Source organism: Crotalus tigris, unplaced genomic scaffold (genome assembly GCF_016545835.1).
Source record: "Crotalus tigris isolate CLP2741 ecotype Arizona unplaced genomic scaffold, ASM1654583v1 scf7180000018537.1059022, whole genome shotgun sequence".
Lineage (NCBI taxonomy): Eukaryota > Metazoa > Chordata > Lepidosauria > Squamata > Viperidae > Crotalus > Crotalus tigris.
In genome coordinates this window covers 771,134-787,681 of record NW_024097062.1, presented here as the reverse complement: position 1 = coordinate 787,681, position 16,548 = coordinate 771,134, and the positions used below count along the sequence as shown (strand labels likewise).

The 16,548-nt window shown below is 38.0% G+C and overlaps 1 protein-coding gene across 2 annotated transcripts in view; it reads left to right on the top strand.

Moving 5' to 3' along the window:
• The first annotated feature begins 4,957 nt into the window (after window positions 1-4,957).
• The window catches only part of STAB1 (stabilin 1), a 119,382-nt gene continuing 107,791 nt past the window's right edge, over window positions 4,958-16,548 (top strand). Inside the window, exons 1-5 of one of the 2 annotated variants that reach the window (XM_039353900.1) lie at window positions 4,958-5,254; window positions 8,457-8,587; window positions 11,532-11,647; window positions 13,083-13,168; window positions 15,840-15,909. In XM_039353900.1, the coding sequence (XP_039209834.1) occupies window positions 5,174-5,254; window positions 8,457-8,587; window positions 11,532-11,647; window positions 13,083-13,168; window positions 15,840-15,909 (484 nt within the window). In that variant the 5' untranslated portion in view covers window positions 4,958-5,173. The remainder of the gene's footprint in view (window positions 5,255-8,456; window positions 8,588-11,531; window positions 11,648-13,082; window positions 13,169-15,839; window positions 15,910-16,548) is intronic. The other variant, XM_039353898.1, reaches the window with a different exon arrangement.

The following is a 16,548-nucleotide window of genomic DNA, read 5'->3' as shown; positions in this document are numbered from 1 at the left end:
CAACACTTGGGCAATTCCAGTCATTAGGTACACAGCTGGAATAGTGGACTGGACTCAAGCAGAACTAAAAGCAATGGATAGGCAGACCAGAAAAATAATGACAATGAATCATGCCCTTCATCCATGCAGTGACATTGATAGACTTTATCTACCAAGGCAAATAGGTGGGTGTGGAATGCTACAAGTACCTCAGATGGTTGAAGAAGAAAAAATGGCTTTGGGAGAATATCTGAAGAACAATGATAAAGATGCACTAAAATTAGTATATCAGGAAGGCATACTGACTACTGGAGAGACCAAACTGGCCTACAAGAAAGACCAAATGAAGAACACAATAGAGGCATGGGAAGACAAAGCACTACATGGCCAATACATTAAAAAAAATAGCTGGGAAAGCAGATATTAACAAGACCTGGCAATGGCTAAGAGGGGGAAAATTGAAGAAAGAGACCGAGGGACTAATTCTGGCTGTACAAGACCAAGCCTTAAGGACAAATGTATATAAAGTCAAAATTGAGAAGACAGCAACAGACAGTAAGTGCCGCCTGTGCAAAGAAGCTGAAGAAACAGTGGACCACCTGGTAAGCTGTTGCAAGAAGATTGCACAGACTGACTATAAGCAGCAGCATGACAAAGTAGCAACAATGGTGCATTGGAAGATCTGCAAAAAATATCATTTGCCTGTAAGCAAAAACTGGTGGGATCATAAACTAGAGAAAGTCATAGAAAATGATAAAATTAAACTGCTCTGGGACTTCAGAATTCAAACAGACAAGCACCTGCAACATAACACCCCAGACTTAACAATTGTCGATAAGAAAGACAAAAAGTCTGGATAGTGGACGTGGCAGTGCCTGGAGATAGCAGAATAGAAGAGAAAGAACTGGAGAATATAACAAAATACAAAGACCTACAAATAGAAATAGAAAGACTGTGGCAAAAGCAAGCAAGGGTAGTACCAATAGTGGTAGGCTCCTTGGGTGCAATCCCAAAACAACTGGAGCACCACTTGAACTCCATTGGCATTGACAAATTTGCCATTAGTCAATTGCAAAAGGTGGCCTTACTAGGAACTGCTTCCATCCTGCGACGATACCTGTAATACCATCAAACATCCACATCTGCCTATCCCAGGTCCTGGGTAAGGAGTTGATAGGTAGACAAAATGCCAAATCCAGTCTGAACATCTGGCTGACTGCAATGATCAATAATAATAATAATAATAAAGTTGGAAGGGACCTTGGAGGTCATTTAGTCCAACCCCCTGCTCAGATAGGAAACCCTATACCATTTCGGACAAATGGCTGTCCAGTCTCTTCTTAAAAACTTCCAGTGCTGGAGCATTCACCGCCTCTGGAGGCAGGTTGTTCCACTGGTTAATTGTTCTAACTGTCAGAAAGCTTCTCCTTAGTTCTAGGTTGCTTCTCTCCTTGATTAGTTTCCATCCTTTGCTTCTTGTCCTGCCTTCAGGTGCTTGGGAGAATAGCTTGACTCCCTCTTCTTAGTGGCAGCCCCTGAGATATTGGAACACTGCTTCAATTAAAAGACTATCCTGCTAGTCACCCAAACTTGTTAATCAAATATATCTGAGCTGGAATGGAGTATAACTCTGAAAAATAAACAGTAATCATCAGCATATATATACTGTATGAGCTGATGAAATATGCCAAAAACCCCTTCACAGATATTAGGATATTGTGTCTAATGACACAAGCATATCCTAAAACATCAGAAATCAAAGAAGAAGCTGGGCATCCTAATTCAGTAGTTTTATAAAATAACCAGTTGCTATTTTAAAGAAAACAAAAATCATGAATTTGGGCAACTTAAATTGACCAGATTTAGCTACTCCAAATTAATTGAGGCTCTCACTTTTGAAAACGCTTGCACAGTAAAAACAACAACAACAACCCTTTTCAGAGGAGAAGGACATGTACGTTCAATGAGGAACAGTCAGTTCCTTCATTAATGCTGCTAAGCAAGCTGTGGGAACATCGTCATCAGAAGTCAAACTCAGTTCAAAGATGTCTCTACTTTTAAGCCACTTGGCACATGATAATCTTAAGAAAAACTTTACTTACCTCAGACTCCCAGATACTAAACTTTGAGGTATTGTTGAAATAAGATGAATTTTTTTAAAAAATACAGTGAATGTAGGGCAGGGGTCTTCAAACTTGACCCTTTTATGACTTTTGAACTTCAACTCTCTGAAGTCCTCAGCCAGCTTTGGCCAAGTCTGAAGACCCCTGATGTAGGGGAACGTTACCAATGACGGCATTTTATAATACCTATTTTCTAATAGTGTTATTACACTTACGGCAACAGTTAATTGAAAAAACAGTGCCTCCCTAACTCATAAAAATATAGAAGAGCAGCTGATCTGGAAAAGATGATTATGAAATAAAACATTCTCAGGTAAAAAAAAAACAGTTCTCTTGTGATCATAAATAAATTAGAGATGTGCTGACCCCTGAATGAATCATGAGCTGAAAAAGTCACATGGTTTTCTGTGAATCATTCCATAGTATGCTGTATGAAGAGGTTTGGTGTTTTTCTTTGGGGTTTTTTTCTCCTTCCATTTCTAATGCAGCAAATCTGGCAAACAGGCTCATATATTGTGTTAGAATCAAGCAAAAAAAGACCATGTAAAAGGCATGCATGTTATCTATTTATCTTTTTTTACAGCAAAATGTATAATGTTATCTTTGTAAAATAAGTAGTCTTCAATTAAAATTATAGTATGATTGTTGTTATTTCACTGTTTCAAATGTATGGATATATATACTTGCTATAGGTTTGTTGGTTGCCTCTCAGTGGCATCTAAGGTGAAGCAATAAATAAACCAAAAAGAAAAAAAAAGAAAAATTAACAATTAAAAATTTGAAAAGTATTCTTATAGATCTCTTAAATATTATTTCTGATACATTTTTATTTCTGTTATGTAGGTATGCAAATATTCCTATCTTTCTGGATATACTTATACATATATACTATGCTATAAACGGGCATCTGTGGGTGTGAGTGTTCAAAAGTTAAGATGCTAGCCGCAACTGGACTACTGCAACGCACTCTACATGGGGCTACTCTTGAAAAGTATTCGGAGACTACAGTTGGTCCAGAATGCAGCCGTGTGAGTAATAGTGGGTGTTCCTCGGTACACTCACGTTACACCTATCCTTCATGAGCTGCACTGGTTGCCTATTGGTCTCCGGGTCCAATTCAAGATGTTGGTTATTACCTTTAAAGCCCTATATGGCTCAGGGCCAGACTATTTGCAAGACCGCCTACTACCTCATAGTTCCCTTCGTCCGGTTAGACCCCACAGGCTGGGCCTCCTTCAGGTCCCATTGGCCAAGCAGTGCCATTTGGCGGGGCTGCGGAGGAGGGCTTTCTCTGTGATGGCGCCCACGTCTTGGAACCAGCTCCCCCCGGAGATTAGGACCACTCCCACCCTGTTGGTTTTCCGTAAGCTGCTTAAGACCAGGCCTGGGGTTTATAAAATCTGACCCCTGGATGACTGTTATTGAATTGTTTTTTTGTCATGTTATATGGTGCTTTTATTGTTAGCCGCCCAGAGTCCTGAGGGAGTGGGTGGCTTATAAATTTTAAAAATAAAATAAAATAAATAAACTGTATAATCAAAACCCTACCCCATTTTTATGTACTGTATGTTGCACATATAGTACTATATATCTTAAAAGTGGCTTCAATCATATTGTTGCAGCTTAATTCATTATTATTTCGGTTTTAAAAAACCATTTTAACTTTTTAGACTCCTCCCTTCATAAATGCACCACTTTAGATCTTCCACAATTGATATGAATACAAAATTCACATCGGAATATTTATTACAGTACAAAACACATAGGCCCTATCTAATGACTAACCGGATAATTTTTTTATTGCTCGTAAAGAGACATACTGTTAACTGCTAAAAAAGTTAGTGTCTAATGGCAAAGCTCTACAGCTGTTATCTCAGAATATAAGTTGTTCTGAGATGACAATTTACTGAACAGAAATATTTTATCCGTTCCATTCCTAGACTTCCATAAGAATAGAAATAAATCGATAAAAACAAACAACAATGTTTTACATGTTGGTGGGCAGTGAACCTGGGGCTATAATTCTGCAATCCCAACTTTTGGTTTCTAAAATCATTTGTTGAGTCTTACAGAGAGGCTATTTTTAAACAACTATGGGCATTTACAGCTTTCTTGGGAAGGACAAGCTATGCAGATTTTTGGATCCTTGTGAGATTCACCCTATTCCTGACTACACAGTTTAAACTGCAGTATATTCTCCATTTGATATAGTAATTGTTCATTTCTAACTTCATAATCAAGAATCCTTTATTCAGCGCAGCAATATTGTGATAGATCAAATATTCTGTGTTAATATCAGCAATCAAGAATTTAGAGAGGACTTGAGGATGATTCAAAGAATCAGAACTACAACTAGTATTGGTCCAGATAATTGCAAGGTAGGGGAGGAGAAAGAGAAAGAAGGAGGAAGAATGGAAGGAATACTGAGGGAATAATATAATCATCATGCCTTGAAAATCAAAAATTTCAAAGAAAGTTGGTTTAATAAGAATTTCATAAGGATTGTCCTCCATATCAAGAAATAACCAGGAAGCCACTATGTTTATAAGCAGCATTTTCTCTACATTGCTATCTTATATTTCATGTTTTCATTGGTTTGCTGAAAAGTTGCCGATGAATTAAAACTTACCCTGATATCATATAAATTTACCATCTGGGTTGTTAACAAAATCTAGTTCATGGGCAGCTTTACCTCATTGCTAAATACACAATCAGACTTCCATTCCAATAAAAAAAATGAAAGGATTTCCTTCTGTCTGTTGTAACTGATAGAAGAGAGGAAATTTGTTAATGTTCCTGTTTTGTGTAATCCATTGTTTTCCTTTCTCAGAATCATTTTCATGCAGTCTATGCCTCCCTGCTTTTTCCTTTTAAATCTGCTGACAGTTGAGGTTTAGTCAAAATGCTGCTCCTTCTGAATAGTTAGGACTAAGAGATTTACATCATGCAAAGACTTTCACTCCATTCTCATTTAACTTCACAGTTTCTTCGGTCTCATTTTTAGTAGGCGGTGTTATTTTATCAAACTGTACACTTCCCGTTTTGGGCAAAGAGATATCTTTTGGAAAAGCATGCCGAGGAAAATTCTTGGATTAGTCTTGTTCATCCTAGCAATATGTGCAACTTTTCAAGATGAAGGGCGGACAAATCAGGTAAGTTTCCCTGAGGGGTGAAAACTGCAGTCCACTCTGCCATTTTAACTTGGAAATAAGCTCTGGCGAACTTGGGAAAATTAGCGTGCTTCTCTGGCAAAAGTTGTAGAATCCTTCAGCACTTAAAGGGGCAGCAGGATGTTTGAAAAGAGGATGAGATGAAAAAATAAATATTACTTCAGCTTCAAAAAGCAAATTTCCATTTAACCAGACCTTAGACTTAGGTCTGTCCTTACACTGTGTGTATGGTTTGGGGAAATATATGTATAAAATTGCAAAGTTGATGCATTTTAATAAATTAAACAATTAAGAATTTTTCATCAGAATTAGTAAGTTAATTCAAATGATTTGGCAATTCATTTAGCATAATCTATTTTTAGTTTTTAAGTGTAAATATTAATAAAAGCTGAATAATTCCCCCTTTTCAATTATTCTTATTTAAACATTGATAAATGTATTGTCTAATTTAGGAATGCAATAGGGCAACCCCCTAACATTCCTTGAAGCCTCCCAGAGTAGAAAGAGTAAAAACCTGGTCTCCCTATTTTACCCCCATTTGGAGGGATTAGGGAAGCTTTACGAGATTTCTCCCCCTTCCCCCAATATATTGGAAATCTCATGATCCACCAGAGCCTGGTATAAAAGGTACAGACCAGAATCTGGGGTTGAGTGGCATATACATTTTTAATAAATTTAATTTAAAAAATAATAATTTTTAAATAATTATGTTGTTCGCACTGACAGCTAGATGTTTAGACTGGATCTTTTTCACCCATTAATCCTCCCCAAGGACTTGAGATAGGCAGATGATGTATTATTTTTATCATGCTTGGTTGCACAGTCCATCACATTTTTCTTCCTCCTCTTCCTCTTCCCCATCATCATCATCATCATCATCACATTCAAATCTCCAGAATTTATTTTGAACTCTCAGTCCTTCCACATATAATTTTCTATAATGAACCAAGAGTTGTAAACAACTCAGAATCAGATCTCTTTGCCAATCTATTGCTGTTTACTCAAAATCTGTAAAGGAAAAATTCATATCTTAAACAAATGTTTACGAAGATAGAATAAATCAAAAAGTAATTTAATTATTGATAAAGAGCCTAATAACATAAGTATTCTTCTTTTAGATGTCAAACAGTTATGAATAAACATGTGTCTTCAGGCCATTCAATTGTTCCCAGCCCAACTCACCTCACCCTGTCATGGCGAAAATAGGAGGAGGAAGGAGTATTAAATATGTTTGCCACCTTGAGTTATTTATTTATAAATAAATAAATAAATCTGTAGAAGATGTAAGAGGAAGGAAGGAATTATATAGGAAAATGTATTTGGCCTTTCTGAGAAAGAAACCAGGGCTATGTAGTAATCCAGTTTCAACAGGAAAAAGTGATTTGGAGAAACCGGGGTATGTCCCAAACATTTGTCAACCTTTGTCTTAAAACAGGGATCTTTTCTTGGGATCGCACAGCTGCAAAATGGATAACCTTGAGTGCTCTGTGAGTGTATGTATAATCCGAATCATCTTTTCCCTGGTGAATCTGGATTTCTGAGAGCATTTAAAGAGCTTTGTTGAAACTGAGCTTATCCAAACTTAAAGATGAACTTTGAATAGGATGAATTCCAATAACTCCCCCCCCCCCAAAAAAATCTGTAGAATGATACTGTGTTTATATAAATGTACAGAACAGGAAAATAAAATGTATGTTCTTAATATGAATACTATTAAGAGTGACTAAAGACATTTTTTTACAGATATCCTGTTGCTACGTATAAAAGCCACAAAAAAAGAAGGGAGTCACATTACTTTCTGGCACTTAAACAAATGCATTATTTTACCACACAATAAATTCAAAATGTTAGGAATGTGTCAACAATAATGATATCGTGTGTTCAAAGAGGGCTAGGTATACTGACACTGCATCAAGAATCTGAAGAATTACATCCAAAACTCTGATTTTGTCATTTATTGCCTGCAGTGATGAATAAACAATAGGGAGCAGATTACTGAAATGTTACCATTCACTGGATGGGATTACCTTCTGAATTAGAACATTGAGCCGATAACTTAATCTAATCCAGTAATGGTTTGTATATATAGTTTGGGTTTAACTTTGTAAAGTTAATTTGGTTTAACCCGCTTTAATGGGTTCAAGCATTTATATTTATTTAGAGTATCTTTACTTAGCAATTGGAACAGAACCTAGCACTTATTGAAAAGTGCAGTATAGCAATGGGAATGGAGTGAGGATCCAATTCTCAGAGACGCTCATTTATACTATCTGCTGAACTGGAGAGACTTCGTCAGTTAGATGCTCATCACATTCAGAGGAGTCATTCCTTCACAGAGTTACATTTGTCTCCGGATTAAGAACCGGGGACCTTACTCTATGGTCAAATATGTAGAAGTAAGATATGTAAAAGTGAGATCCAATCTATTTTTCCTCAACGAAACAATAGAGCACCAGAAAAGATAAATACCTAGCTCCAGCCTCTTATCTGCTCGCTCACAGCTTTCCTCCTCTAAAATCCCCAGGCATGCCTTCTTCCTTTTTTTCTAATGTGCTTCAAGGCTCTCTTATCTACTTTTGAACAAAACCAAATTTCTCCAGTGTTGGTGTAGTTATCTGAATGGACGCAGATCCTGTAGATGGTGGGTGCACCCTGTTTTCTGCAGTTGAATGTATCAAGGTCCTAGCATATGTTAGTTATGGCCTCACATGTGGGACTCATAAAGCAGAGTCATCTCTGCTGCAGAACAGAGAAATGAAAGGTTCTCTGGGTTGTGTTACAACATTGTTGGGGAAGTGCTACTGACCGAAGTTAAACTGCTGGCATGGGGGCAGCACTTTTCTGTGCATGTAGCAGCAAAGCCAAAACCAGTAATTCATTAGTGTGGATCGATTTGTCTCCAGAGTTTCTGGGATGTGTGGCATTATAGTTCCCATATTTCTCAGCTGGCATGCTGTGATGAGGCTGGGCAGCCCAAACCATCAGACAATGTTGGATCAAAGAAGGCTGGCATGCATTAGATATGGATTGATCAGAAATATTTCCAGATGCCTGTCACTTGGCTTTATCTCTGGAAATAAGACATTAAACAGATTTGAAAACCCTTTGATGCTGCTTGTTATCTTTTAACTGAGTTATGAAACTGTGCATTTTTATAAGAATTATTAACTTTCCCATTTTCCAGTTAAAATCAATGCGATGTCATCGGAAGTTCACATATAGGAAGACTACTTCTTGCTCTACTTGCGCTCTTAATTCTCAGAGGGTGAGGTGCCCAAAGGGATGGACGCTAATTGACAAGCCAGGGCAATGCAGGTAAAAAGGTGCTCTTTTCTATTTCAGTGTGTGTGATATATTTTAGAACAGGGATTTCCCAATGAATCAAAGGACACTTTGCTTAATGGTAAAGTCATAGGGATGGTTTACACTTATGGGGAAAAATAAAGATGAAAAACTCCAGGCCAGTCCCAGTTAATAGGACACAACATCTGTCAAGCTTCTACTTTCTGTGCATGCAGAATTTGAGCCTGGATTGTGATGTCACATCAGATACATAACAATCCTATACCAAAGGCTTGGAGGTTTCTATGTAAATAATACATTTTATTATGTGACAGAGCTGATCTTTGTAAGTAACCACATCTGGATAGTGCTATTGATTTTTGAGATAACTAGAGTGGATTATGACCGATTATGGCCTGTGGCAAAGTTTAATCATATTATTTAGTAATTGAAACAACATAAACATATTTGTTTTCATAAGCAGGTAGTCAGGCAGGCAAGCAGGTAGATGATAATGGAGAGCTAGACAGATAAATCAATCTTCATTACAGTCACAGACCAAAATGCAACTGAATGGCACCCATTTTTAACAATAACATTTATAAAGAAATCACTAGAGCAACACATCTTAATATCTGCAGTAAACTGATCTTTGATTTACAAAGCTTGTAGAGTAGAACCTATACTTTAAATGCCACTGAAGAAAAAATATTAATTCAGGTGTATGCAAAATGTTTTGTGGTATTTACAGTAGGTAGAGTGAGACTGAGCTGTTTAAGATATCTCTCAGAATGGTAATCAGGATTGCTATGAAGTACAAATCAAATTCAAGCAATCCTTATTTATTTACTGTACCGATCTTTGGTTTTGGGTAGCCCTTGCTCATAGCTCAAGTACTGCAGGGGTGGCTTCTAAGAGTATATTAAACTCACTGCAGGCAAAATAAAATTTAATGTTAATTCAAAAACCAAATAAGCCTCTTAGTAATGTTGGGCTTCCATATGAATGCCAATAAGAGCTATAAAAGATGCCAAAAATTCTTGGAAATATGATATACACAAATATTTTTCAATAGATACAAAACAGCCTATACATATCTTTTCCTTTCCTTATATCAGTAATATATTTGGTACTGGATGTCATTTTCTAATACAAAAAAACAATAGTAATGTTTTTATTTTAATCTGTGATTATAATAAAATTCAATCTATTCCTTATTTATCTACTAGCAAAAATGTTTTCTCTTATTTTTGAATCTAGATCATTTTCTCATAATCATTTAATTTTTAGTTTAGTATTACTCAAATTGCAAATTAACATCTGTGCTTTTTTATTGCATGCTGATTTCCTAAAGCAGTGTTCTTCAAACCTGGCCCTTTTATGACTTGTGGACTTCAACTCCCAGAATTCCTCAGTCAGGCACACTGGCTGAGGAATTCTGGGAGTTGAAGTTCACAAGTCAAAAAAGGGCCAAGTTTGAAGACCCCTGTCCTAAAGTAACAGTTATGTTCTATTATGTCCTATTCCTCACTACTACACTTTGAAGTTAAGCTCCAGAATATTTTAAATTCTTAATATATGGATGCCAACCCATTTGCTGTCAAATGTATCAAACATATTTGGCTTTTGAAAACCAAAACTGCACAGTGTCTCATTGATATTGAAGTTGCTATACCTAACTTACAGAAACAGGACTGAAGTTCCAGGGCTTAAGCAATTTTTGTACTTTTAGTATCTGCTGTGGAATTAATTTAATTTCCTCTATGATTTTCAATAAATCTCAAAGGTTTTTTTTTTTTTTAAAAAAACTAAGCTTCTGATATGCAGATTAAATATTTTCATTTGTAACTTGGATGGTGATATGTTAACTTTCTAAGTTAGCTTCTCCCAATCTGGAGAGCCTTCCAGATTTTCCCAGTCAGCAGGGCAATTGTTGAGAATCCTGAAGTTGAGATCCACACATATAGAGGGAAAGCAGGTTGGAGAACTGCTGAACAGTTGGTAAACTAACCATTGGCAATATGTAGAATCAAAAAACTGATGAATCTTAAAGGTTCACCCTATGAATTGAGGAAGGATTTCTTGGCAGAACAGAAAGATCACCCTATGCATGCAACTTAGTTGTCAATGGAAGCCTCTTCCGCTGAGTATATTTGCACAATGTTTAAGCTTAATATGACTGAATGGTGAATATGCCCTACTAAGGTGTGCTCATGTCTGTTGGCTCCGTTTTTAAGCCAGGAATGGTGTAGCAAGCAGTTGCATTCACTGTGCTAACCTATACAAAGGCTTAGTGTTTTATGTAAATAATACTGATACAACAAGGCATCTCATCTGTTGTTGAAGCAAGCTGAAGGGTATAGATAAAATTACAGAACTGCAAGGAGCGTTTTGGACACTGGGCCAACACCCCCAATTCTTTATCCACAACTTCCATGAGCAATTGATTCCACTATTGTATTGATGTTATCATTAGCTAGTTGTTTTTGGTTTAATTGTTCAATTAGAATTTGCCTTTCTAAATCTACTATTCTTTTCACTCTGTTCCTCTGCTCTAGAATAAAAATGTTTTTGCTTTTCTTCCAAGTCATATGCTTTTAGGTTTTTGAAAATACTTATACCTACTTATCTACTTAGGTACATACTGTAGATACAAGGTACATATGTTTATGTGTACATACCTGTATACACACTTACACATATCTATACACACAATTGAGAAACCAAGAGTAAAGGAAGTAAGGTCAACAATTCTGTATCACTGATTCGGGGCAGCCAAATTTGAGCCAGAAAATTGACACTGCTATTTCTAGTTTTACCTTCAAGGCAGATGATCATGATAGAAAGTATTTTCAGATCAGATTTTGGCTTTTCTGTGCTATAGGTGTTGTTTGGAATATATCACTGTGCCTTATAGTTCCCTGAATGATAACAATTTTTGCATCTGTGCATATGTGTGTTTGTTTTCCTATTTCAGGTATACAGTAAACCTGGGTGAGAATACCATATCTATCTTGGGGTGCAATTACTTGTGCATAAAGGACGTAGAAGAGGAACAATGCTGCTCTGGATCCTGGGGTTCTGAATGCTATGGTAAGTTTTTGAATATAGGAAACATACCACATAGACAGGGACTCAGATGGTTTGGGAATCATGTTTTGCTTGACAATCTTTTGGAGTCTCTATGTACTGAAGCTATGGAATCCAATAAGAAATAAGGATTTAAACACTGGGCCATACAGAGGCGGGCAGTATCAGCATGCTGTGTACTTAAAAAAATATACCTTTTGCAATCATTTGCACATATTGTACAGGCAATGTACAATGATGACATACAACAGCAAAAGGAGAAAAAGAAATTCAAAAACCCATATTGTAGACCAGGGGTGTCAAACTCAATTTCATTGAGGGCCGCATCAGCATTGCGGTTGCCCTCGGGGGGGCGGGTGGTGTGACAAGGGTGGGTGCGGCCTCCTGGGTGGGCACGGATGGAGTGGGTGTGGCCTACTGGGTGGGTGTGGCCAGCTCTACATTGTCTGGGTCAAGGGTGCCTGTGGGGGTCTGGGCAGGAGTGGGACAGATCTGAGGGGCTCTGGCAAAAGGGGGTGGGACCAGGGCAAGCGCCAAGGCATGGTCCACTGGAAGAGCCTCACTGTTCCTCTCAGGCCATGCGAGGGGAGGGTGGATGGTGGTGTGGGCTGCCCAGAGGTCAAATGCCCAGCCTGGCCCTTGAGCACCCGTGGCACCAAGCCCAGCCTCACTTCCTCAAGGCTGCTGCTCAAGGTTCTCCTGGTTCCTCGCTGTTTCCAGACAGCCTTGTGGAGCTAAGACTGAATATGTTTCAGCATAGATGGCCACCACAAAATTGTACATTGGCTCCCAGCTGGCCTGGGCCAAGGCAGAGGGGACCATTCCCTCACTGTTTCCAGGATGGCTTCGCGGGCCATATGAAACCACTTCACAAGCCGCATCTGGCCCCCGGGCCTTGTGTTTGACATGTCTGTTGTAAACATAACACAACAATTGTACATTTGATGTACAACAGTCAGTCCCAGTCAAGTCAACACAGAAAGAAGGGTCTCCAATTATAATGGCATCTAGGACTGACCTTGGGAGACAGAAGAAAAATCACAGAGTAGACAACAGTCAGATAAGAGGCAGCTGAGCCTGCAGAAGGAATTCAGGGAGATGGCAAATGTCTGAGAAGGAACTCCCATCTTTTCTTGAGTTGTGAAGATGATGGGGGAGAGTTGTACTTTTAGACTTGCAAGATTCTGTTATTCTGAATGAACCAGATTCATTAAGAAGGAAGGCTCCTTTTATCCCGGATGGCCCAAAGAAACAAAACTAGGCCCTGGTGTTTATACGAATAGAGCTTTCTCCACAAGGCCACTGAACTAAGACGAAATGGGCATACACTGTTTGTAATGTCTTGCAATGAGGATGCACCTGATTTAATCAAAACAGTATGGGAATGACACAGTTTTTAAAACAAACTAAATGTGGGTAAACTCTCTTCCTCTCATAGAATGTCCTGGTGGATCTGAAAACATATGCAACCAGCATGGAACCTGTTTGGATGGCATTACGAATAATGGAACTTGCATTTGTAATGTAAGATTGGGTTTGCTTTCTCCAAGAATGCATTACTAGCAGTAGGCTGGACAGTTTATAACCAAGAGCGTTCTTCTAGTGCTGGGCTCCTCAACCTTGGCCACTTTAAGACTTGTGGACTTCAACTTTGCTGGCTGAGGAATTCTGGGAGTTGAAGTCCACAAGTCTTAAAGTGACCAAGGTTGAGGACCCCTGTTGTAGTGCATCACAACACTAGCTTGGATGACTTTCTCCCACATTGCTAATCAAAGAAAGAGAGTGACATTTACATTTGGAGAGGTAAATTTGTCCTAGAACTAAAACAAAAAACAAACAAACAAACAAAAACCAGACTATCACCCCTCTCCACAAGAAATCCGGAGACTGAAGGGAATCTGATGGGAAGCAAGAATCTCTCTGAATGTTTATGCTAATGAGCTCTTATACCTTGTTCCACTATCAAAGTGTATTTTAAAGGCGAATCGTTGTAGAAACGTTTGTGTTGCTGTCTGTGCATTTAAGATGGGCATCTTCAGTGTCACCAGGAAGACCCACAGAGTCCATTTGTCAATTTACTTGGCTTTCTTTGATGCCCTTTCATTCTGCTCATCATTTAATAGCTACTCTTCTTGGAAAAGTATATATTGTAATGCTCAATAAGCGAAGTTCTTAATGGAGCTGTTAATATGTGATCACCAAGAGAAAGGCATGTCATGAAATAATAAATATAGCAGGCAAGTGTATCTGTAACTCAAGGTTGAACTGTGGAGTTCTTGATGCTCTCTGTGCTGCTTGTCTGTTGGCAGATGTTTCATTATCCAACTAGGTAGCATCCTTAGTGCTAGTGATTATGGCATTTGCTGCCTGCTTATGTATAGTAGCTTGCTCAGCCATGAATCAATGAGCCATCAAGGAGGAAATCACACTCTCAGCAAAACTGGCATCAAGAACTCCAAGTAACAAGTAGAATTTATGTGCTGATTTGTGCACATAATTAAATTCTATTTTGCTTCCTAATCATTATTAAAATCATGTAAAAAGAGGAAATATTTTATTAAATTAGATTTTTTTTTTACAATAGTACATTTGCTGCTAAAGGACTATATCGGGGTATTTATTTATTTATTTATTTATGAGACTTATATACCGCTTTAAGTGCAAGCACTCTCTAAGTGGTGTACACCAGTAAGCAATGTATATATATATTTACATTGCCCCCCACAATCTGGGTCCTCATTTTACCTACCCCGGAAGGATGGAAGGCTGAGTCAACCTTGAGCCGGTGAGATTTGAACCGCTGACCTGCTGAACACAGTCAGCTAAAGTGGCCTGCAGTACTGCACTCTAACTGCTGCACCACCTTGGCTCAGGAATTCTGGGAGTTGAAGTCCACGAGTCATAAAAGAGCCAAGGTTGCCTATCCCTGTAATAGTCCAGCACACTATGAATTAAAGTATAAAGCAGAGGCTGGCAAAGCGGTGCCTGTAGATCAACAAAGCACCTTCTAGACATCAAAAGCTGCTCTTAGTCCCCCCATTTTTAAAATGAATTTTTTGGTAAGATTTTGTTCTTTTCACCAAAGCTTTTATGCATTATTTGGCAACTGGATGAAAAGGGCCACTACTGATTATTATATCCAAATAGGATAATTATTACATTGCTGAGTTTCCTTTACTGAACAGAGAGATTTGTAATTCAGCCAGCTTCTCTCCTGCATTCTCTTGATTACAAATGGAAAGAGGAATTGTGGATGGAGCATGCAAGAATTTAGAAGGAAGCTGATTCAGTTCCATCTCTCTTATTTACATGTGCATTCTCTTCTGGAATAATGATTACATGAAACATTTACATCACATTAATTGTTCATTTTATGTTCTGCATTGCCTTAAGTAATTGATGCTTTTTTCTTCTAAATACAGTCTGTTACTTTAAAAAACACACAACTATTGTTTATACAGTAGTGCTTTCTTAAAAGAACAAAGGAGATTTAATTTTAACATTACCAAGGAAGCAAATTGATGATAATGTGTGTAGATAGTTTCTTTGTATACTGTGCATTATCCCACAGAAGTAAACTATTGGTGACCTCCCAGATGTTACTAAAATACACTGTCAAGACCAAATAAATCAGAACTCCAAGGCTTGAAATTTCCTCAAAGCACATGTTTATTAGATAAATAATATCGGCATGGTCAAAAGTGAAAACAAATCTAAAATTCCCTTTAAAGATTCAATGTAGCTAAATGTAACAATTTCCTCCCCTTTTCTGTGCAATTATTACACTACCCAATAAAAGCCATTGGTGGCTTCCGTTAAACTTCTTTTCTCCATCTTCCAGCTTCTGTGGGAATGACCTTGGTTCCCATGGGACCGCTGTACGTTTAGTCTAGCAATGCTGCCATTTTCCTTTCCCCCAACCTGTGGCAACTTAGAATGACGAAGATGGTTTCAGCCAGGCTTGTTTCAGAAGCTGACATACACCTTCCAGCAATTTTTATTGGCAACATCATTGAGAGATCTACAAGGAGTTGTAGTTCTGCAGCCTTGGAGGATTACAATTTCCTCAGCTCTATTGTTAGGAAGCCCAAGATCTATCTTCCTTCCTTCCTTCCTTCCTTCCTTCCTTCCTTCCTTCCTTCCTTCTTTACATAAAAATACCATTGTAAAAAGTTCATCTCTTTGATTCCTTTAGGCAAATTATGGTGGCTTCGCATGCCAAGATTGCAAGGATGAAAAGCATTTCGGCCCTGACTGTCAATCTGGTAAGCATCTCAAGCCCAGGATCTCACTGAAATGAATTGAGATAATGGCTGTTAGTCAACTAAGGGAAAATTTGAATGAGCTGATGGGCAAATCATAGACACATAATAATAGCAATGGGCACTATAGAAGTGCATAGTTAAAATGTTCTGGGCCAGGTATCTGATGGATCTATATCGATTTCTGAATACATTTTGAAATTGCTTACGTTATCTATTTACATTAATTCTGATATCCCTGACCTGAAGAGTACAGTGATAGCCGAGAATAATTGACTCTAGAGCTCCTAAGTGCCTTTTCGACAGCAGAGCTCTATCAGCACCCTGGTTTATGAAGCAACTGAGAATAATGAAGCGGATAGGTAGAAGATTGGGGTACCCAGCTGCACCACTCCAAACCTCAGTCACCAAGGAAAACAGTATCAATATTGGGCTAGAATTGGGAGAACAGGTTGAAATTAATTCCAGGCAAGACAGATGTGCTATTGGTAAAGATCCATCAAGTTGTTGTTGACTCTTAGAAACCACATAGATAGATTTTCTGCATGACAATTCATCCCTAATCTGATCTTTTAGTGAAGCCTTCATCACCAGTGTAATTTTGTTTTTTATTGAATTTTTTTCAAAAATTTTACAAATAAA